Genomic DNA, 24411 nt, shown 5'->3' on the forward strand with positions numbered 1-24411 from the left:
TCATGATCAATAACCTATCTTGTCACTTTTTCAAAGTCTGTGGGTGACTGGTCCTAGCACTGTTACTTGGTTCAGACAATAAAGCAGAGTTGTGCTGCCTCCTTGTCTCCGGTAATAAACTCATGTAACATTTTATAAAAACGGATAATTGAAAAAGGAAACTGGCCAAGATCAAAGTGGAGTACAGAAAAAAAAAGAGTAATAGTATTAGAAGTAGAATTCAAATGGAATGTAAACAGTTATGGAGTGGCTCAGGTGGCTGAGCGCTGCCCCGTACACCAAAAAACTGCCAGTTCTATTCTTGATCAGGGCACATACCAGTGTTGCAGGTTTGATCCCCAGTCGGGGAGCATATGGAAGGCAACCTATTGCTGTTTTTCTCTCACATCGATGCTTCTTTCTCTCTCTCTCCCCCCTGTATCCCCACCCTTACTTTCCTCTTTCTAAATATGTCCTTGGGTGAAGATTTTTTTAAAAATGAAGAAGAAGAAAATAGCTGATGGTGAGAACAGTGACCCTGCTGCCATTCAAGAGACTCAAGATGTGCAGCCCAAGGAACTTGGTGAAGGTGAGCTTATCCACACAAAGAAGGAAAGTGGTTGTGATGAAGATGGTCCTAAGGAAAGTGACACAGGCAAAAAATTTCAGGTTAAAGGAACTCTCAAAGATACTTCATGACATTGAAAGTTCAAAGGCTGAAAAGTTAGAAGCTGATTTAAACTTACAAAGTATTAATTAGGAATGAACTTAACCAAGGAGATTAAAGATTTGTACTCAGAAAACTACAGGACGTTAAAAAAAAAGAGAGATAGATGAGGATATAAACAAGTGGAAGAATTTATGGTGTTCACTCACTGGTAGAATAAACATTATTAAAATGTCCATACTGCCCAAAGCAAGCTATAGATTCAATGCAATCCTTATTAAAATACCAATGGCCTATTTCAAAGATAAAGAATACTCCAAAAATTTATATGGAACCAAAAAGACCCTGAATAGCCGCAGCAATCTTGAGAAAGAACAACAAATTTAGAGGGGTCACAATACTAGATTATCAATTTATACTATGAAGCCACTGTAATCGAAACAGCCTGGTACTGGCACAAGAACAGGTATATAGATCAATGGAACAGAATAGAGAACCCAAAAATCAACCCAAACCATTATGCTCAATTAATATTTGACAAAGGAGGCAAGAGCATACAATGAGTCAAGACAGTCTCTTGAATAAATGGTGTTGGGAAAATTGGACAGATAAATGCAAAAAAGGAAACTAGACCACCAACTTACACCATACACAAAAATAAACTCAAAATGGATAAAAGACAAATGTAAGTCGTGCAACCATAAAAATCCTAGAAGAAACCAAGGGCAGCAAAATCTCAGACGTCTCTCATAGCAATATGTTTGTGGCTACATCTTCTAGGGCAAGGGAAACTAAGGAGAAAATAAACAAATGGGACTACATCAAAATAAAAATCTTCTGCACAGTAAAAGACACTATCAACTAAATGAAAAGGGAACCCACTGTATGAGAAAACATTTGACAATGATACATCTGATAAAGGCTTAATATCAAAATATATAAGGAATGCATACAACTTAATAAAAGACAAACAATCCAATTAAAAAATGGGCAAAGGACCTATATAGACACTTCTCCAAAGTGGACATACAGAAGGCCAAGAGACATATGAAAAAATTCTCAAAGTCACTGATCATCAGAGAGATGCAAATTAAAAGGACAATGAGGTATCACCTCACACCTGTCAGAATGGCTACCATCAACAAGTCAACATATGACAAGCGTTGGTGAGGATGTGGAGAAAAGGGAACCCTAGTATGGTGGGAATGCAGACTGGTGCAGCCATTATGGAAAACAGTATGGAGTTTCCTCAAAAAATTAAACACGGAACTGCCATTTAACCTAGTGATCCCACTTCTAAGAATACATCCTAAGAAATACCAATCAGACAGAATGTATGCACCTCTACGTTCATAGCAGCCCAATTTACAATAGCTAAGATCTGGAAATAGCTCAAGTGCCCATCAGTAGATGAGTGGATAAAAAAGCTGTGGTACATGTATACAATGGAATACTATGCAGCAGTAAAAAAGAAGGATCTCTGCCCTAACTGGTTTGGCTCAGTGGATAGAGCATCAGCCTGCAGACTGAAAGGTCCCAGGTTTGATTCCAGTCAAGGGCATGTACCTTGGTTGCAGGCACATCCCCAGTAGGAGGTGTGCAAGAGGCAGCTGATCGATGTTTCTCTCTCACTGATGTTTCTAACTCTTTCCCTCGCTCTTCCTTTCTGTAAAAAATCAATAGAATATATTTTTTTTTTTAAAAAAAAAAGAAGGATCTCTTACACTTTGAGACAGCATGGAGGGATCTGGAGAGTATTATGCTATGCTAAATAAGCCAGTCAGAGAAAGACAAGTATCATATGATCTCACTCATATGTGGAATTTAGTGAACAAACTACAACTGTTGAACAAAATAGATCCAGAGACCGAAGCATGGAATAGACTGTCGAATCTCAGAGGGAAGTCAGGGGTGGATGGGTAGGAAGAGATCAATCAAAGAATTTGCATGCATATATGCATAACCCATGGACACAGACAATAGGGTGGTAAAGGCATGGAGTGGGGGACAAGGGCGGGCTGGGAGAGGTCATGTAATACTTTCAGCAATAAAGATTTTTAGAAAATAAAAATTAAAAAAAATTTTTTTAAGTTATGACAAATATTTATAAAGGTTATAGAAGAATCCTAATTCTTCTCATTGATTATAAAAATCTTCTTTGCACAGTTTCAGTTTGTCCAGTCATTTTTATGGGTCTGTACCACCATGCAAAGTGAGGAGTGTTTATATATAATATCAACTACTATTATATCACTTAAAGTAATGTAGTTGTTTATCTCTAGGCTGTGAATCAATTCTTTTAATCTGATAACTGTACAATAATAAATACCAACTTTTAAAACTTTTATGAATAACCTTGTAAACTCTAGTTTTAGACTGATAAAGGGATATAAAGGCAAACATATAGGCTGGGACAAAAATATATTTACAGTATAATAAAGAGGTAATATGCAAATTGACCCTCACACCCTCACAAGATGGCTGCCTATGACCAGACCGGCAGGGGGGTTAGTGGGGGATGACCAAACGACTGAACAGCAGGCTACATGGGGCAACCAGGCCGGTGGGGAGCGGGGGCAGTTGGGGGAGATCAGGCCAGCAGGGGGGGCAGTTGGGGGCAACCAGGCTGGCAGGGGGGGCAGTTAGGGGCGACCAGGCTGGCAGGGGAGACAGTAAGAGGTGACCAGGCCGGTGGGGGGGGGGGGGGGTAGTTAGGGATGATCAGGCCGGCACGCAGAGGCAGTGAGGGGCAATCAGGCCGGCGGAGGGGGGGGGGCAGTTGGGGCAACCAGGCAGGCAGGCAGATGAGCGATTAGTAACCAGAGGTCCAGGATTGTGAGAGAGATGTCCGATTGCCGGTTTAGGCCCAATCCTAGGGATCGGGCCTAAACTGGCAGTCGGACATCCCCCAAAAGGTTCCAGATTGGAGAGAGTGCAGGCTGGGCTGAATTTCGTGCACCAGGCCTCTAGTAACAAATAATAATACATGAATAAACTGTTTTCTCCTACTCATAACTGCAAACCTACTTTTGCCCCACTCTGTAGATAAAGACATGATATAAATAGAAATAGAATAGTCCATAATCTAAGTATACTTAACTCTGCATGGTCCTCACTGGGAAAAATCATCGTCAATAAACATCTGAGCACTTTCAAGTGTAGGAAGGGAAACCTCTCTTTCCACTGGGGTTGCTGAGTTAATGGGAAGTAAGCCTAGAGGTACTGGTGGCCATCTTGTATTAGAATATACACAAAGGGAAGTGTACCTGAGAGGTGGAGGGAAAGAGAGTTCTGGTAATACCTTCAGAGACTCTAAATAAAGCCTGATTAATTCAAATGTCCCTGGACTTTAGTCATGCAAACCATTAAATTCTCCTTTTGCTTAAGCTAGTGTGAGGTGGATTTTTGTCATCCACAATGAAAACTGTCTTTCCTAATACACTGGGTGATTTAACTTTGATAAGTAATCAAATAATGTTTTGTGTTACATCAACAAAAATATATTTTAAAATATCAAGTGCAGTTTTGCCTTCTAAAATTAAACTCCTGAGTTATGAAAAATACTGGGAGTATTGGTATTCTATCAAACAAGAACATACCAATGGCAGTGGGAAAATTATTATTTTCTCTAACCAGAGGTTTTTTTTTTGTTTGTTTGTTTTTATATATATTTTATTGATTTTTCACAGAGAGGAAGGGAGAGGGATAGAGAGCCAGAAACATCGATGAGAGAGAGACATCGACCAGCTGCCTCCTGCACATCCCCCACCAGGAGATGTGCCCGCAACCAATGTACATGTCCTTGACCGGAATCGAACCTGGGACCTTCCAGTCCGCAGACCGACGCTCTATCCACTGAGCCAAACCGGTTTCGGCTAACCAGAGGTTTTTAAGGTGATTATGATTTCACCTTAAAGTTCAGTTCATAGCCCTAGCCAGTTTGGCTCAGTGGATAGAACATCGGCCTAAAGGACTGAAGGGTCCCAGGTTCGATTCCAACCATGGACACATGCTGGGGTTGTGGCTAGATCCCCAGTAGGAGGTGTGCAGGAGGCAGCCGATCAATGATTCTCTCTCATCTTTAATGTTTCAATCTTTTTTTTAAAAAAAAAATATATTTTATTGATGTTTTCACAGAGAGGAAGGGAGAGGGACAGAGAGCTAGAAACATTGACCAGCTGCCTCCTGCACACCCCCTACTGGGGATGTGCCTGCAACCAAGGTACATGCCCTTGACCGGAATCGAACCTGGGACCTTTCAGTCCACAGACTGATGCTCTATCCACTGAGCCAAACTGGTTTCGGCAAATGTTTCAATCTTTTTCCCTCTCCCTTCCTCTCTCTGAAATCAATAAAATATATATATTTTTCTAAAATTCAGTTCATAGGTGGTACCATATTTGAAAATTGTCTCAGTTTAAAATCAATAAATTGCTTTCCCTAATCCAAACTGACCTAAAATAAGACTAATAGTTAATCTAAATTGCCAGGTAATCTCAAGGCGGACATGGTTTTATTGTTACAGGAAATCTGTGTTTTGGTCAAATAGCCAAATTTCCTCCCCAAAGTATCTTTTGAGTTTCTGATATCAAGCCAGGAGTGGAAAAGAAGAAATTAACATATTTAACACAATGATTTGTGTAACCTTGTACAGAAACTGTATTACTTTCTTAGAGGCACACAGCATGCAGAAAAAGGTATCATTTGAGATGCACAAATGCTTATATATACATAAGTTCCATTTTGAAAGACCAGAGACTTATTCAATCTGATAAAAAAAAACAAAAACCCCAAACCACAGCAAAAATAAACAATGCCTTTGAAGCCGTTTTACAAATAGATCCTTGAGCAACTAATGGCAAGTTTCAGTGCATAAACAGCTTACTACTGATTCTACCAAAGCAGATGCAATGTGAAAGTACTGTAGCTTAGTGGTACCAGAAAGAAAGAAAAATTCCAGAGAGGTTAATTGTGGCTAAACACTGTTTGCAATGGAAAGTTTCAATGTCACTAAGCAAGTTGCAACTACTTTTGGTTTCCAAAGGGTGAATCTAAACAGAGGCCAGACCATACAAACCCTGACTCCTGAAATGTGGCTCTCCAGTAGAATACTGATTTTGTTAATATCTAGAAAAATGAGATTTTTTTTCAATCTACTCTGTGAAATCAATAAACCTTATCTTTCACTTTCAAAATAATCTAAATTTAATTAACATAAAGGGAAATTTCTATTTTAAAGAATAAGATCTGCTATGTGAAATAGTCCAAATCTGAAAATAGATGTTTTCAACTTATGCCAGTGGTCCTCCAATACATACACTGTAGTTCTATTTCAGAAAACGGTGTGGGTCTTTTATTGTGCTTTAAAATCTTGACAAAATCTCCCCACACTGTTTAGGTAGATATTATGGGCCAAGAGTAGTATGTACCTGCAAAGTTTTATTATTAGCTCAATTTTCTGACTAGATTGACATCAAATGTATTAACAAACCTTACCTTCCAGTTGCTCCATTACCTGAAGGCAAGAAAATGTAAGAGAAAGAAAAGCCAACACAAATGTCTTTTTTAATGAATCTTCCCTAAAATAAATAGAAGTTAACCAGCTTATGGACTGTGTGTTTGCATTTCAGTTGGATTTGGAGACAAGTCCTGATTATCAACAAAATTTAGATGACAAATAAGATTTTACAGCTTTGTCAAAACAAACAAAAAAATTTAGCATTAACTGTTTAAACAAATGTAACATATTCTTGATTATGTCGGTCTATTCCACTCAGAATTGTTATGAAGGCATTACCCTAAATAATATAAAATGCTACCTAAGGTAATGGAACTTCTTCTAAATACACCTAACACCCCCATTTATAACTCCGGTTTCTGTTTTGCTCTTCTGAGCTGCAGCACATAGGATTATAAAAATAATTTTCAGTCTAAATAATACAGGGAGATTTCCTTTGGAGAGACTTACTGTAGTAGGGCTTTTTGAATTTAGAAGCAACTTCAAAATGCAATTAAAGTTGACTTCTCATACCACTGTCTTTAACATCATACAAATTTAAGACAAAAGACCCAGAGAGCCATAGTAATGATTTACTCATTACTGTCACCTAACTTTTCACCCTCCTGGAGAACAGGCTGTGCCGTGCACTCACCACTTTCTCTTTGGATCTCAGGACTCCCAGCTTCCCAAACCGAACATGAAAAGGTGAACACTGATAGGTGCCATCCTGCTGCCGCACCACAATGACATCGATGCATCCAGACAAGGTGGCTTGGTTAATACCCTTGTAGAGCTCCTTCACAGTGACAATCACCTGCCCGGCCAGCTGTCCCACATAATTCATGGTTTGAGACTACAAAAGACAAGAAAAAAAAATTAGATGCAATATTAACACTAAATTTGTGGATTTAATGACAATGACAAAAAAAAAACCCACTAAAGTGACTAAAATTACATTGCTCATTTGTACACCAGACTATGTACCATTAGTAACCTTTTTAAAAAATATATATTTCTTTATTGATTTCAGAGAGGAAGGAAAGGGAGAGAGAGATAGAAACATCAATGATGAGAGAGAATCATTGATCAGCTGCCTCCTGCACACCCCCTACTGGGGATGGAGCCCGCAACCCAGGCATGTGCCCTTGGCCGGGATCAAACCTGGGACCCTTCAGTCCAAAGGCCAACGCTCTATCCACTGAGCCAAACCAGCGAGGACCCATTAGTAACCTAGATTTTCAACCCATTAGTCTCATGCTACCACTGTTTCTATACATTTCCACACTGTCCTCCTTTGTATCTGAGGTATGCACAAGTTCCTTTTCCTTTCCATCATCAAAGATGGTGCTAGATGCCATTAGATATTTTTCTGCAAAGTAAAGAACTGCACAGAGCCACCAAAGAACCCAGACCACCATCACTGCCCGTCTGCCCAAGACTCTTGGGTACTCCTGGCTATTGCATCCTCTCTGGCCATAGCAGACAAACAGGTAAAAAAATGACCAAAGATCATCCCCAGGAGAAACCTGATGAAAGATAAATGAGAGCTGTGTTTTCTATGGGATAATATAATGGAATATTAAGGTTCAGACAGATGCTAGATTAAATAAATTCTAGTGAGCTAGACTGGGTCTAATCTAATTTACAACATTACTTCTAGGGAAAATCCCTTCATGCTACAGCACAACTCACTGGAACATACATTCATGTTCCAAAGTTCAAAGCCAAAAATTTGGTTTAATCTTGTTCTTTGGCCGAAATTCACTGTTCAAACCAGGATCACAAGGCTGTAGGAATCCTCTAGAAAGGGTCAAAAAAGGAGGTGAGGGCACCTGACAAGTCTACAAGGCCGACAGGAAATGCTTTCTGTCTCTGTGACCCACACCTGCTGTGGCTGCGGTTAGGGCTGGCTTTATCTGACCACAAAATGGGGCACCCACGATATGATATGCTGTGAGGGCAAGTGAGGAAGTCTCCTGGCACCCCCGTCAACTCTTCCACTAATTAGGAAAAAATAGTCCCTTCTAGTCTTAAGATTATAAAATTTCATTTCCAGTCACCAAATATCCCATTTCATTCATTAGTCACTGGCACCCCTGGTACTATGTCAAAGCACAATTCACAGCAAAAAAGCATTCTCTTGGGGATAGGAGGGCTGCAGACCAACAAGAGAGCCTTCCATAGCTCTGGCTAATCCAGAGGCTGACTTTCACCAAATCAGAAAACTAAGAAATGATTCTCCAGGTGATCCATAAGCACTATTGTCTCTCTAAACCCAGCTTTTGAGGTACCTAGAGCTCAAAGGTACATGTTCAGAAAAGTTCCCAGATCACATTCAATGATGTCAGATAAGTCCAAAGTTGAACCGTAGAAAGAATGCCGTCTCTTAGGAAAACATAGGGGCCTGCCAGGACATCTGCCGGTAGAGAAACTCACATACTCTTTAAAGGTGAGCAAGTGCCCGCCGGAAGTAGCTGATTATTTTTTTCCGCTTTTGTACACAGATGAATGTGTAATCAAGGCCCATGAGTTTTACACCATGAAGCACAGCCACAGTATTTTTATCCTGGACAATTTTTTGAATATTTTATAGCTAATGTTACCAAGGCCCCCAAGTACACCTATAGAAATTACATTTAAGTGATAAAAACTATCTGTAGAACTTACTACTAAGTAACCAAATAAAGTAGTGTCCTCTATGTGCTAAATTCTAAAACAGTGACAAGCTGGTGATGACACTGGTTTTAGAATAATTATTTCTGAAATGAATAAAAGAATGATCAAATGAACCACCAATAAATGAGACTAAAATAATTAAGAAGTATGTGTGGGGAGGAAATACTGTTTCATCAGAATATTCATATTATAACTCATTATATATTTTTAAAGTAATCTTTTAATTTTGAGATCATTATAGATTCACATGCATGTAGTTTTAAGATATAACACAAAGCAATCCCATGTACCCTTTACTAGTTTCCACCAATGGTAACATCTTGCAAAATTCTAGTGCAATCTGACAATTGGGATATCAACATTGGTATCAGTTAAAATTCAGAACATTTCCATCATCACAAAGAAACATTCTATTGGCCTTTCATAACCACATACACCCACTTCCCTCCCTAATCTCTGCCAACCACTAATCTGTTCATTTCTGTGATTTTTGTCATTTTTAAGAAAGTTATATAAATGGAATCATACAGTAACCTTTTGAGATTACCTTTTTCCACTCACATTTCTGTTTTTAAAAAATTATTTTATTTTTAATCTTTATTGTTGAAAGTATTACATATGTCCCCATTTTCCCCGATTGCCTTCCTCCAGCCCACTCCTGCTTCCCCGCTCCAGCACCAGACCTTCACCACCCTATTGTCTGTGTCCATGGGTTATGCATATATGCATACAAGTTCTTTGGTTGATTACCTCCCACCCACCCACCCTCCCCCACCTTCCCTCCAAGATTCTGCACCCTGTTCCATGCTCCACTCACATTTCTATGGAGATTCATCTAGGTTACTGCATGTGTGAACAGTTAGTGCCTTTTTATTGTGAAGTAGTATATTCATGGTATGAATGTACCATATTTTGTTCAACCATTCACCTGTTGAGGAACAGCTAAGCTAACAAAGAAAACTGCTATAAGCATTCCTGTATAGGTTTTCACATGAAAATAAATTTTCAATTGACCGGGGTAAACACCCTCGGAATATGGTGGCTGAGTTAAATGAAGATTGCATGCTTAATTTTTAAAGACACTGCCATCAGAGTTGCTATACCACTTTACATTCCCACCAGCAATGTCTGAGAGATGCAGCTTCTCCACACCCTTGGCCAGGAATCGGCATTGTTACTATTTTTTAATTTAGCTATGATGACAGGTGTGTAATGATATTGGTTTTAATTTGCATTACTCTAATGGCTAATGATGTTGAACATCTTTTCAGGTGATTTGCCATATAAATATATCATTAAATTTTGTTTCATGAAAGAGCACAACTAATTTAAAGGAAATAAACACCTTGTTTGTGCCTTATTTTTTTTGGGGGGAGGGGGGTTACAGGATACAATTTTTATATGTTAATAATGTCTCAAAAAATGGAAGTGAGATAAAATTTTTCACTTACCAGAAGTATTTTTCAGCAACCTAAAATAGTCTATCAGAATTTTCATATTCTGGATTTTCTCCATTGTTTCCCTTGCCCTAGGACAGTGGTCGGCAAACTCATTAGTCAACAGAGCCAAATATCAACAGTACAACGATTGAAATTTCTTTTGAGAGCCAAATTTTTTAAACTTAAACTTCTTCTAACGCCATTTCTTCAAAATAGACTTGCCCAGGCCGTGGTATTTTGTGGAAGAGCCACACTCAAGGGGCCAAAGAGCTGCATGTGGCTCGCGAGCCACAGTTTGCCAACCATGGCCCTAGGAGATGTATTGGCAAACATATTGCTACTAGAGATGTCTAAGATTTTGCTGCTTATGGTTTCTTCTGGGATTTTTGTGGTTTCACAATTTACACTTGAGTATTTTAACCATTTTGGGTTTATTCTTGTGTATAGTGTAAGTTGGTGATTGTTTTATTGTTTTGTATGTATCTGTCCAATTTTCCCAACACCATATCTTAACTCCATTGTACGCTCTTACCTCCTTTGTCAAATAATAATTGAGTGCAATGGCTTGGGCCGATTTCTGGGTTCTCTTTCTGTTACATTGATCTATGGTGCCTGTTCTTGTGTCAGTACCAGGCTGTTTTGATTACAGTGGCCTTGTATAGCTTGATGTCTGGTATTGTGATCCCTCCAACTTTGTTCTTTCTTGGGATTGCTGTGGCTATTCCGGGTCTTTCTTTATTCCATATGAATTTTTAGAGTATTTGTTCTAGATCTGTGAAATATGCCATTTAATAGGAATTGTGTTGAATCTGTAGATTGCTTTGGGTAGTATGGACATTTTAATGATGTTGATTCTACCAATCCATGAACACTGTATATTCTTCCACTTTTTTATATCTTCCTCTCTCTCTCTTTTTTCAACATCCTGTAGTTTTCCGAGTACAGGTCTTTTACCTCCTTTATTAAGTTTGTTCCTAGGTGTCTTGATTTTTTTGTTGCATTGGTAAATGGGATTATTTTTTTTACTTTCTCTTTCTGAGAATTCATTATTGGTGTATAAAAATGCCATCGATTTCTGGGTGTTGGTTTTGTATCCTGCTACATTGCCGAATTCATTTATGGAATCTAGTAGTTTTCTGGTGGAGTTTTTGGGGTTTTCTATGTACAATATCATGTCATCTGCAAATGATAACAGTTTTACTTCCTCCTTTCCAATTTGGATGCTTTCTGTTTTTTCTTCTTGTCCGATTGCTCTGGCTAGGACTTCCAGAACTATGTTGAGTAAGAGTGGTGAAAGTGGAAGAAAAAATGCTCAAAGTCACTAATCATCAGAGAGATGCAAATCAAAACGACAATGAGATACCATCTCACACCTGTCAGAATGGCTATTATCAAGAAATCAACAAACGACAAGTGCTGGTGAGGATTCGGAGAAAAAGGAACCCTTGTGCACTGCTGGTGGGAATGCAGACTGGTGCAGCCACTGTGGAAAACAGTATGGAGTTTCCTCAAAAAAATAAAAATGGAACTGCCATTTGACCCAGTGATCCCACTTCTAGGAATATATCATAAGAAACCCGAAACACCTTAGAAAGGATCTATGCACTCCTATGTTTATTGCAGCACAATTTACAAGAGCTAAGATCTGGAAACAGCCTAAGTGCCCATCAGCAGATGAGTGGATAAAAAAGCTGTGGTACATCTACACAATGGAATACTATGCAGCAGTAAAAAAGAAGGATCTCTTACCCTTTAAGACAATATGGAGAGACCTGGAAAATATTATGCTAAGCAAAATAAGCCAGTTAAGTATCACATGATCTCACTCATATGTGGAATCTAAGGAACAAAATAAATCCAGAGACATAGAAGCATGGAACACACTGTTGAATCTCAGAGGGAAGGTAGGTGGGAAGAGATCAACCCAAGAACTGGTATGCATATATGCATAACCCATAGACACAGACAATAGTGTGGTGAAGGCCTAGGGCAGTGATGGGCAACCTTTTGAGCTTGGTGTGTCAAACTTCGCCAAAAAACTGAGCATAACTCGGGTAGTGTGTCACTTTGAGGAAAAAACTAACTCCAAGACTCTAGTCGCAAATGTTTCATCCTCAGGAGCAGCAAATGTTTCATCCTCGGCATGCGGCCGCGTGTCATCAAAAATGGCTACGCATGTCAGTGCTGACACGCGTGTCATAGGTTCGCCATCACTGGCCTAGGGTAAGGGTTGGGGGTTGGCTAGAAGAGGTCAATGGGGAAAAGAGGGGACATATATAATACTTTCAACAATAAAGATTTTTTTAAAAAGAATAAAATCCATTATATATAAAAGAATTTTCATATTCTCTAAGTAATATATATTCACATCATGCCTTTTGCCTTTCCTGGCACATACATTAGTCAAACAAACAGCACCCAAGTAGTCAATCTTTGTATTATTGCTTGACTGATCGTGGCAATTATTAAAAAAATGTTTTTATTGATTTTTAGAGAGAGAGAGGAAGGAAGAGGGATAGAGAGATAGAAACACCAATGAGAGAGAAATCATCACTCGGTTGCCTCCTACATGACCCCTACTGGGGATTGAGCCCGAAACCCAGGCATATGCCCTGATCAGGAATCGAACCAGTGACCTCTTGGTTCCTGGGTCGACCCTCAACAGCTGAGCCACACTGGCCAGGCTGATAGTGACAATTTTAAAATGAGTTTTGTTATAATTTTTTAAAAACTTCATAGCTAATTAAATACCGTATTTTCCGGCGTATAAGACGACTGGGCATATAGAAGATTTTCCTGGGTTAAAAAGTCGTCTTATATGCTGGGAAATACGGTAAGCCTTTTCTTAAAAAAAACTGAAAATAACTTTTATGCAACTTCATTCAGCCATAAACAAGTCTTATAAAGTAAATCTATAATAAGCTTACATCAACTAGAGCATGGAATCCATAATTAAGTGTAGCTACACCTATTCAATATGATTTTAATTACCATGGTTGAAGGATATGCTATTTGTTATAAAAGAAAGTCTATTGTGTAAATGCCAGTTGCTAAATGTAGAAAAATACAGTCTGTTGAATGACTAATTTTCTCTTAGCAGATATAAAACAATTCTGTTTATGTTACAAAGGCTGAGAAAACAAAAGTAAAGGGAGGCCTGATGCCTTAATAGTCACTATACGCTGGGAATGAGGAGCAAAACAGTGCTAGGAGGAGAATCCAAAAAGGCTGGGGGAGGGAGGAGGGCTTCCTCATGGTTATGTCTGGGGGAAAAGCAGTTAGTCATTGTATACCTAATATATGATACCTTAAGCAGCTTCCTCTTTTAAGCAGAATCTAGCACCATAAAACTTTATTCCTACATGCCCAGCTCAGCACTAGCAATAATAAAACCCAGGGAGGGCAAAGTCAGGTCTTTGACACCACCAGCCTGTCCTGATCATAGTTTGGGAAAGCAGGACTTTGTGTGGGGGCGGAAAAGATAGATGGTTATGTAAGCCAGTAAAATAAGCTTTTGAAATAAAACTAAGATTAAAAAATATAACAAAGTAAACTATATTTTATAGTGAATGGTGAGAAAAAGAAGTGGAAGAGAAGAGAACATTAACTCAAGAACAGAGAGTGACAGAGACCAAGGGAGAAGAATGCAGAAAGAGATAGATAAAAGTTCAGAGACAAAGCAAAGACATTACATAATTAGAAAGCAGACTGACATAAAGACTGTGGAACTGAAAAATGTTCATAGAATAGCATCCCTATCTTCCAGCTCACAAGCATGAAGAAAAACATTAAAATGCATTTACTGATTCTTAAAACTGTAAGAATTAATCCAACTCAGTCTTGCAACAAATACCAAAAATGCTTCTAGTATTTTATTCTGAAATATGATAAAGTTAACAATCATCACAGTAGCAGCTACTACCATTTTTGAGAGCTTACTATTCTTAAGCTTATTAAGCATTATCATCTCAGAACCACCTTGTAGGTAAGTATAATTTCTATTTTTAAAGATAATAAAATTGAGGCTTAGAAGTTTTTAAGTATTATTATGGACTGAATGTGTGCTCCCAACCCCCAAATTCATAGGTTGAAGCTCTAACCTGGAGATGCGGTCTTTGGGAAGTCCTTAGTTTTATATGAGGTCATGAGGACATTGATCTCCCATGATGGGATCAATGTCTTTACAAGAAAGAAGACAGAGCATGCTCTCTTCTCCTCCCACAATATGAGGACACAGTGAGAAGTAGTTGTCTACATCTAGGATGAGGGCTGGCTAAGACAAGTATCTTCTTTAACATCCTATGCTACACTGCTTTTCAATTTAGGGATGCTTCCAGTCGACAGACACTCCTTTCACCAAGATATAGGTAGCTATTAAAATATTACAATTTAAAAATTGTTATCAATACAAAATAGATATATCCTAAACTGCTTTAATACATATAATCAAAATCTGTTTCCTAAGTTTTAAGTTTACCTTCATATATCCATTTTATACTAGTATTAGAGGCCCGGTGCACAAATTCGTGCACAGGTGGGGTCTGACCTGCCTCCCCAATCGGGGCGATTGGGCTGGGCCAGCCTGGCCAGGAGAGGGGCCTTGGGCTGTTGGCCGGCCGGCCCCGCCCCTGATCCTGATCGAGGTGGAGTGGGGTCAATCAGGGGTGCGGCTGGCCAGGGGGAGGGGCTGCAGGTGGTTGGGCCGGACATTACCCACCCCTGTTCTAGAGCCTATGTCCTTCTCTGAATTGCTAAGTGACAGAAATGCTCTAAACCAGTGGTCGGCAAACTCATTAGTCAACAGAGCCAAATATCAACAAGTACAACGGTTGAAATTTCTTTTGAGAGCCAAATTTTTTAAACTTAAACTATATAGGTAGGTACATTGTTATTAATTTAATTAGGGTACTCCTAAGCTGGCCTTTGCTAAAAACTCAAGGGGCCAAAGAGCCACATGTGGCTTGAGAGCCGCAGTTTGCCGACCACTGCTCTAAGCAATGATGAAAGCCCCAGATTCCCTGCTGCAAGTGAAATCTCAGAGAAAAAGCAAATACAATATACATAATCAGACAATCAGACTGACAAAGATGCCTACACAGAAAGAGTACTGTGGAAATGAAGATGTTCCTAGAATAGCATCCCTCCCTAACTTCAAGTACACAAGCACAAATCAAACACATACACATACACACACACACACAAAAAAAAAACCACCAGATTTTTTTAGGAACTGGAATATTTTGTACTTAATGCTACCTGGACACACAAACATTATGATTAGAGAGAGTCCAAAGAACCATATCCATCCTCCAAGTCTCCTCCACACATCACTATGAGTTAGCATTGACTTTTAACCCTTCCACTAGACCCAAGGTTCATTATTGGGGTGTGAACTTCCTGGGAGATTCCATGTGATGAGGATTTGAGGACAGCTTTTATCGAAGAACTTGCCCTCAACATTCCATCTCACCTTCTGCTTACAGATATGAGGGAATGTGCTATAAGGGAACTGAAACTTCTAGATACTTCAGGAAACAAACACCAGAACACTGTCACCTCATACACATTCCAGCATATACCTATGCTCTGGGACCAAACTCCTCCAGGCACCCAAGCTTACACTCTGCGTTTGAGTAGCACTTATTTTTTAAGAACTTTCTCAAACATACCTTATTTGATCTTCAAAAGAAGAATTTACGTCATGCAAGGCAGACATTATTCATTTCATTTTGCATTTAGACTGAGACAAGGTGTTTACTACTATTCACTAGAACGCAGTGCCACTGTGACTCAGGGTTCCAACCTCCTTGCTACTTATCTGTGTTTTAAATCTTCAGACTGGAGTTCCTGAAGACAAGAGATCTGAAGGCTGAACTCAAGTTTATTTAAGTTCTCCAAGGGTCCCAGAGTTCCCAAAAGGATGGTACCACTCAGCCTGGCTGAAAGCTTTACTTCTTGAAAAGTAGGTGATGAAAGGTTAACAATGGCACACACAGCAGCACCTGCAGCAAGATTCTCCCTGGTTTGGGACGGTAGGGGGTGAAAGTCCCCCTGCGGATCTGCCTACATCCTGTGGGGGCTGAACTCAGGCAAGACATTTTCTAAAACTTGTATCTTGTGCCCTGCAGACTCATGGGAACCACAATGACCTACAGGAGGTTACAACTTAGCTAAACACATAGAACAAAGAACTATTCAAAACAGATTCAGTCTTGCTTGGCTGTTATGGCTCAGTGGTTGAGTGTTGACCTATGAACCAGGAGGCCACAGTTCAATTCCTGGTTAGGGCACATGCCCGGGTTACAGGCTCATTCCCTGGGGGGACGGGGTGGGGGTGGAGTGGGGGGGGGGGTGGAAAGGCGTGTGCAGGAGGCAGCAATCAATGATTCTCTCTAATCATTGATGTCTCTATCTCTCTCTCTTCCTCTCTGAAATCAATAAAAACAAAACAAAATAAAGCAAAACAGGTGCAGTCTTTGAGTGAGCAGCAAGCAGTGCCACAGACAACTGATGCGAAAACTGACAAAGAACCCAGCCTTCCTGAAGAAGCTGCTCTTGGCCACTTAAATTCAATTAAATGACTTACTCTGTACCTCTCAGTTTTTCTTTTGTCCCATCACAGCAGAATGCTAACTTGTTTTTTTTTTCTTATTTTCTATCAGCTAGCCTTTTAAAAAATTTTGATTTTTTTCTTATTTTCTATCAGCTAGCCTTTAAAAAAAATTGATTTGATATGCATTAACTGAATGATTCTTTTATGTACCCTGACTGGGGATATAACCCGCAACCTTGGTGTATGGGGACAATGCTCTAACCAACTGAACTACCCGGCTAGGACCTAGTTGCCTTTTAATATTTGCTTTATAAAATAAGAAACAGGAAATAGTAGCGCAAGATACAGCCCCTGTCTTCAATCAGAGAGAGAGTTCCCAACCCCAGGAGCTTCACAAAGTAGATGGTTGATTAAGCCCCATTTGGATCTCCTTGAAGCCAAAATCCTTGAGGAAATGCTGATAGTTGCATATCTAAAATGCACTGCCCCAGCTAGCCAGTGTGGCTCAGTGGTTGAGCATTGACCTAGGAACCAGGAGATCACGCTTCGATTTCCGGTCAGGGCATATGCCCCGATGTGGGCTCTATCCCCAGTAAGGAGCGTGCAGGAGGAGGCCAATCAATGATTCTCTCTCATCATGGATGTTTCCATCTCTCTCTCCCTCTCCCTTCCTCTCTGAAATCAATTTTTAGAATAAAAATTAAAAATAAATAAATAAAAAATAAAATGCACTGCCCCAAACATCTGCTCAAAAACATGGCAGTCTCTTTCTGCCCCACAGAAAGGGTGGTAGTTGGAACTGGGCTCTCCTTCATTTCTAGACCATTTAGTACCCCATCTACCGAATCTGTGAACCAAAAACCAAACAAAAACTCCAGGCAAACTTCCTGAATACACGAAGTTCTCCAAACAGCCTATTTGTCATAGGAGAGGTCTTCCAATGTAATACCTCTGCAGATTTGATTTAGAAACAATCACATAACAAGACTGTGTAATTCCTTCAAGAGACACAACAGATAATTTGTAATCTACTTATCAAAATGCCCATTATACTGACTTTGTCTGACAGGATTTTCATATAGTCAAACAAAATTGAGCACCTGCCTCAAGCCAGGTACCAAAGTAAGTCCTTACAATATAAAGATACAGTTAAAACTCAGTTCTTGAATGTATCCCATCCCGAACAATTCAGTTCTTGACCAAGTTGTTCACAGAAAAAAATGTCTTGGTTACTGAACAAAACTTAGGTTCTAGATCTCACAACCCTTTGTCATGATGTATCATCATGACAGAAAGTATCTCTTAGGCCACAAAGGAGAGAATGACAAGTCAGTTTCCCCCTAAACATGGAGTTGTTAACCTTTCAGGAAATTGTGCTGTAATTTTTTTTGGTGTCTTTTACTTTTGTTGAAGAAATGGACAATCAAGAATACTACTGTTGATAATGGTGTGAAAGAAACAATGATCACAAGCAATTGAAGAGGTAGAAAAATGGTTGTTGATTTGGATAAACGAAAAGCAGTTAGCTGTGACAGTATTTTGGAGGCACTGATATGTGAAAAAGTGAAGATGCCATATGCTGACTTCCTAAAAGACACTCCTGGAATGAGTGCTGAAAGTGTTTGTTCATAGATTAAACAGTGCATTAGATACGTACTGTATATAAGAAAGGTTTAAACAGGGGAGCATTTGGGGGTCTGGAACAAATAAGAATAAATTCTTTCTAATGGGAAATAATGATCAGTTTTCGAACAAATCACTTCTCGAATAGCCTTCCGGAACAAGTTAAGTTTGAGAACCGAGGATCCACTATAAATAAAATCCTTCCATCCTTCTCTCAGAGGCCTCTGAGTCCAACAGAGAAAAAGACATAATGTCTTAACTTACATAATGCCTGTGGTAATGCTATTTTGGTGACTTTTTAGGAAGACTAAGAAAGGAAGAAAAAAAAAATCTGAGTCAAGGAAGGCTTCAGGAAGCAGCAAATATTTGTTCTAGCAGTGTAAATGTGAGAAGTATATTAGGCCAAGAAAAGGAGGTTCCAGTGGGCAGTCCCAGACAGAGAGAAGAGCACATGGAAAGGGTATGCTGAGTATGAGGCAAAAGGTGAGAAATTATGCAAGGTCTTGAACCTGTGCTTCAAGTGTATCTCATGGGCAATGGGCACCAGCAGTGATTGTAGTCAGGGAAGTAACTCAATGACTTAGGAGTGGGGAGGATGTATAGAGAAGAGGAGGCTAAAAGCAGAGTCCATTTCTGAAGCTACTATCCAGTACAACAAATTCAAGCAAGAGATGGCACAACTGTGAAGGCAGAAGAGGTACAAAGGAGGCTGAGAATCAGTAAGACCTGATGACTAACCCAAGGCAGATGTTAATGGAAAGAAAGCAGTTGGTTAGGATAATGCCACAATTTCTAGACAGAGCTAGAAATACATATGGCACATAGTTGGGATTCAGTAAATATTGTTGAATGAACAAACCAACTTAAGACATGAAAATAAAAAGGGTAGAGTTGGTGGGGAACTTTCTGTAATGGTTGAACTTCAAAAATATTAGTTATCCCATTGGTTCAAAATTTTATATACATGAAAATCATCCTGGACAGTTTTTAAAATGCAATTTTCCTTGGATCTTTTTAAAAGTTTAATAACTTATAATGAAGATGAGCCAGGTTAGGAAAGCATAGCTCCACATAAAAGCAAGAGACCCTCTGATAAAATTCCATGACTATTCTTTAGTTCCAAAATCAATCTGTCACCCTAGCTGGTTTGGCTCGTGGATAGAGCATCGGCCTGCGGACTGAAGGGTCCCATGTTTGATTCCGGTCAAGGGCACATGCCCAGGTTGTGGGCTCCATCCCCAGTGTGGGGCGTGCAGGAGACAGACGATCAATGATTCTCTCTCATCTTTGATGTTTCTCTCTCTCTCTACCTCTTCCTTGCTCTCTGAAATCAATAAAAAAATATATTAAAAAATCAATCTGTTATAAAATAGACTACTTTTGGGTCTCTCCTGTATTTTCCTGCAGAGAAGGATGGACAGAGTTCTAGAAATTCCTTTTGAGCTAGCATCTGGACTCAGAAGATTCCTCCCTGAGAGACTAAGATTCAGCCAGGATAAAGTATTCCTTAAGGATTTGGAGTTCTGATCAATTCCCTGTAGATTATGACCTGTCTTTCTAAAGAGCAACCCCATCTCTTCAACAGTTTGAAGGCACAGCCATGGAGTGAGTGTTCTATGTCTAACTAACCTTTTTTTTCTTCTTCTTTCTATTAAGTGAAGAAAACTGGCAAGGATTACACAGCAGGTCAATATTTCTCAGAGTTAGTCCTTGAACCATCTGCAGTAGAATCAAGTTTGGTGGTTAAGAATATAGATTCCTGGGCCTTAATCCAGACATAAAAAAATGGAAGTAGAGTCTTGAGATCTGTTATATATTGATTCTGATGAACATCCAGATCTGATAACTACCTCCAGTCTCTACTGCATAAAATTTATCCCCCTGATTCTGATTAAGCTTGTTGAGAAAACCAAGTTGCTATGGCTGAAGTATATATATCCCAGTCTCCAAGGCATATCTATTACCTGGACATCTGATTCCAACTTAACAGACCTTGAATTTTATATGTCTTACTGAACAAACAGCTGACCCGATCATTTTATAAGATTAATTCTAGGACTGGCAGTGATTCTGTCAAAAACTCATTTTAAAAAATTCTGGTCTGGGAAGATTGTTTTTCTAGGAGTTCCTTCCCTAATTACAACTCAGTACTATTCAACACCAACCGTTTAAATACAGAGGAAATTTTCTGACTCAATAATCCTGTTTTGGTATTTGAACAGCTATATGATGCAATGGCTGGCTCAGAGCATATTATTAATAGGGCTCCTGGGCCGAAGCCGGTTTGGCTCAGTGAATACAGCGTCAGTCTGTGGACTGAGGGGTCCCAGGTTCGATTCCGGTCGGGGGCATGTACATTGGTTGCGGGCACATCCCCGATGGGGGGTGTGCAGGAGGCAGCTGGTCGATGTTTCTCTCTCTCTCATCGATGTTTCTGGCTCTCTGTTCCTCTCCCTTCCTCTCTGTGGAAAATCAATAAAATATATTAAAAAAAAATAGGGCTCCCTGTATCACAATGATTTCTTCTCTAAGATCCCCAAACACAGAAGTAAACCCCAGTAGCCATGTCTATAATATGGGACTTGGGCCTTGGCATCAGCTGGCTGATGGAGTGAGGAGACCTCTGACCCAAATTGGACCAAATTAATACTCTTGAAGTGTGTATGAAGAGTCAACGTAATCAGAAACCGGCGAGGCTAAGCCACCTGAGCCATCCAGAAGGCTCACCAGCTCAAGACACCGAGATGCCAAGCAGCCCTAGTTCTTGCCCTCTTATCATCTCTCTGAATGCTAAACAGTCATAACGTAAGTTTGTTTGCTTGGCTTGTTCAGAGTCCATTTCTGATGTCTGCCAACAAAGGACTTAAATACAAACATGCTGATACTGATTCTAACTTGAAAAACACCCTGGAAAAATTAGCAAGAAAATAACCCAAATGTAACCCAGTGAAAGCCTCCTTGTACTAACCTCAGGCTTTTGTTTTTTGTTGTTTAATAAGGTAACATGAGGCTGGCCTTAAGCTTATCAGTCAAGGCTAATAAGGTGATAAATTCAGATTTCAAACCTGTCAAAACATACTTTCTTTAAGAAGTTTGGTAGCACAGATTTCTGCTCACTGGGCTCACTTCTCTATGATTTCACCACACTCACTATCTACAAAGTAGACAATTAGTTTTGACTGAGTAAGGTTCAAAAAAGGGAAGACACTATGCCATTATAGAAATACTAGAGGCCTGGTGCACGAAATTCGTGAACAGGTGGGGGAGGTCCCTCAGCCCCGCCTGCACCCTCTCATAATCCGGAACCCCTTAGGGGATGTCCGACTGCCTATTTAGGCCCAATCCCACAGGGCAGTCAGACATCCCTCTCGCAATCTGGGACCGCTGCCTCCTAACCGTTTGCCTGCCTGCCTGCCTGCCTGATCGCCTCTAACCACTCTGTCTGCCTGCCTCATCACCCCTAACCCCTCTGCCTGCCTGATCATCCCTAACCCCTCTGCCTGCCTGCCTGCCTGCCCCTAACTGTCTGCCTGCCTGATCGCCCCTAACCACCTCTGCCTCGGCCCCCATCACCGCAGCTTCATCCAGAATGACATCCAGAAGGTCGGTCAGCTGTCTGATCTAATTAACATATTATACTTTTATTATTATTACTGGAGGCCCGGTGCACGAAATTCGTGCACGGGGGGGGGGGGTGGTCCCTCAGCCCAGCCTGCACCCTCTCAAATCTGGGACCCCTCGAGGGATGTCCGGCTGCCCGTTTAGGCCCGGCCTACTGGGATCGGGCCTAAACGGGCAGCCGGACATCCCTTTCACAATCCAGGACTGCTGGCTCCCAACTGCTCGCCTGCCTGCCTTCCTGATTGCCCCTAACCGCTTCTGCCTGCCAGCCTGGTCACCCCCTAACCACTCCCCTGCCAGCCTCATTGCCCCTAACTGCCCTCCCCTGCAGGCCTGGGCCCCCACAACTGCTCTCCCCTGCAGGCCTGGGTCCCCCACAACTGCCCTTCCCTGCATGCCTGGTCGCCCCCAACTTCCCTCCTCTGCCAGCCTGGTCACCCCTAACTGCCCTCCCCTGCAGGCTTGATCACCCCCAACTGCCCTCCCTTGCAGGCCTGGTTCCTCCTAACTGCCCTCCCCTGCAGGCCTGATCCCTCCCAACTGCCCTCCCCTGCTGGCCATCTTGTGGCAGCCTTCTTTGAACACATGGGGGAAGCCATCTTGTGTCTTGGAGTGATGGTCAATTTGCATATTACTCTTTTATTAGATAGGATTACTATAGATACATTCTTTCCCAAGTGGTGGCCCCAAGTTTTACTCAACTATTTGCTTCGGATTTTCAGCAGTACAACTAAAGAAAGACAATGTAAGTGTCACCTATTGCATCTTCAAACACCATCAATTCCCCACCCTCCACCCTAGTCACTGGCTCAATAATTTTCAAAATCCAACACTAGTTTTCTTCTCAATCCATCAACTACTGTTTATCTAATATTTTATATGAGGAGCAAGATGTTTTAGGCTTCCTGGATGAGGAAATGGGAATAAATATACTATGTCCACAGGAGATTGTGAACACACGCACAGCATAATGGAAAAGAAGATCAAAAAGAGATGGGAAAGCGTGGGCTCAATGAAGAAAGCAGAAGGCAGTAGCAAAGGGCTTGTGGCTGTGAGCACTGATGCATCCTACCCTCTCCTTAACACATCATATAAGCACTCACCACACTGCAGTAATTTGTTTATCACATCTCCAAACTAACTTCTCACAAAAAAATAAGTGTTGTATGCTTCACCATTTCCACAAAGCCTGCCTGGCACAATGACTAGCAATAGCAGGTTCTTACCAGGTAATGAGTATTTTTCAATGAATGAATGTATGAATTAACAAGTGGATGAATGCAAGATCTAGTGAACAGAATCAGCAAGAAGAAGGAGGAATATGTACAATGTTTTGGTATTGTAACCTGAATAAGAGATTCAATAGGTAAAGATACATCTGTATACACACACATACATACAGCGCCACACATTTAAAAAATGCCAAGAACAGTGGAGGCCAACCCAATGTTCCAAAAGCGAAGCTCAGATATTCAGAAACCAATGCTTTACCTCTGGATGCTGGTGAAAACCTCAGAGAAAAACCTTGCATAAATCTAGTCTATGTGAGTATCAATTATAATGACACCCAACTTAAATGGGTAAATCTAAAAATATCCCTGTGATAACAAATGACATCCGTGCAGACCGCTCTGAAGAACATTGAACAGCCAGTCTCACAGAGACTTGAGGCGGAAGAGAGACTGTTGGTCTGTCAGGGGAAGTTGGTGTGGGGAAGTCAGCTGAGGTACCAGCAAGGCTAAATGGACAATGGTCATAACGTGACCAAGATTAGTACAGAAAACAGAGAGTGAAAGAAAATAAATTTACCACTTTCAACTAATCAATCTACTTACATGAAAATGCCCAACATCACAATTCTATAGGGCACAACCTTCAAGGTAAATGGCAGTTAGCAATAGTTTCATTTTCCTAATGCTCAGCAAGTACCAGAATATTCATTTTCTTCAGCAACAAAATTGGTACAGAACAAGGAAAACAAAATGTTCAATTTTACACACATCTTTAGATTTCAAAACACAAAGTAGAAAGCAGCACACTGGGGGCCCCAACTACTTTCCTCAACTCCCACAGTGTTCCTGTGACCAAACTTGTTTTGAACTATCACAGCTCTACAAAATTTAATGGTTCTCATTCCTTCATTTCTCTTCACTGCTTCTCCATTATTACAAATTGCAGAATAATGCATTGTAATGAAGCTTTCTGATATCTTTTCCTATCCTGACTACAATACCCCCAGTTCTAATCTACTTGTACATGAGGTGACAGATCATAAATGTTACAGGGAACATTTAACCTGACTAGAGACTGGAAAGAAATACAGAAGTAAAATTAAAAATGCAATGAATTGCCT

General features: G+C 40.3%; 1 protein-coding gene across 4 annotated transcripts in view; it reads right to left on the reverse strand.

Annotated features, from left to right (window-relative positions):
* LPIN2 (lipin 2) overlaps window positions 1–24411 on the reverse strand; it is a 92696-nt gene that overhangs the window by 40586 nt on the left and 27699 nt on the right. For all 4 annotated transcript variants that reach the window (XR_013814212.1, XM_079784443.1, XM_079784444.1 and 1 more), the window contains exon 2: window positions 6799–6999. Coding sequence is in view for 3 of the 4 variants with exons in the window: in XM_079784442.1 (XP_079640568.1) it covers window positions 6799–6999 (201 nt within the window). In the remaining variant the exon portion in view is untranslated. The remainder of the gene's footprint in view (window positions 1–6798; window positions 7000–24411) is intronic.

The sequence above is a fragment of the Cnephaeus nilssonii genome (genome assembly GCF_951640355.1).
Source record: "Cnephaeus nilssonii genome assembly, chromosome: 11".
In the NCBI taxonomy this organism is placed as follows: Eukaryota; Metazoa; Chordata; class Mammalia; order Chiroptera; family Vespertilionidae; genus Cnephaeus; species Cnephaeus nilssonii.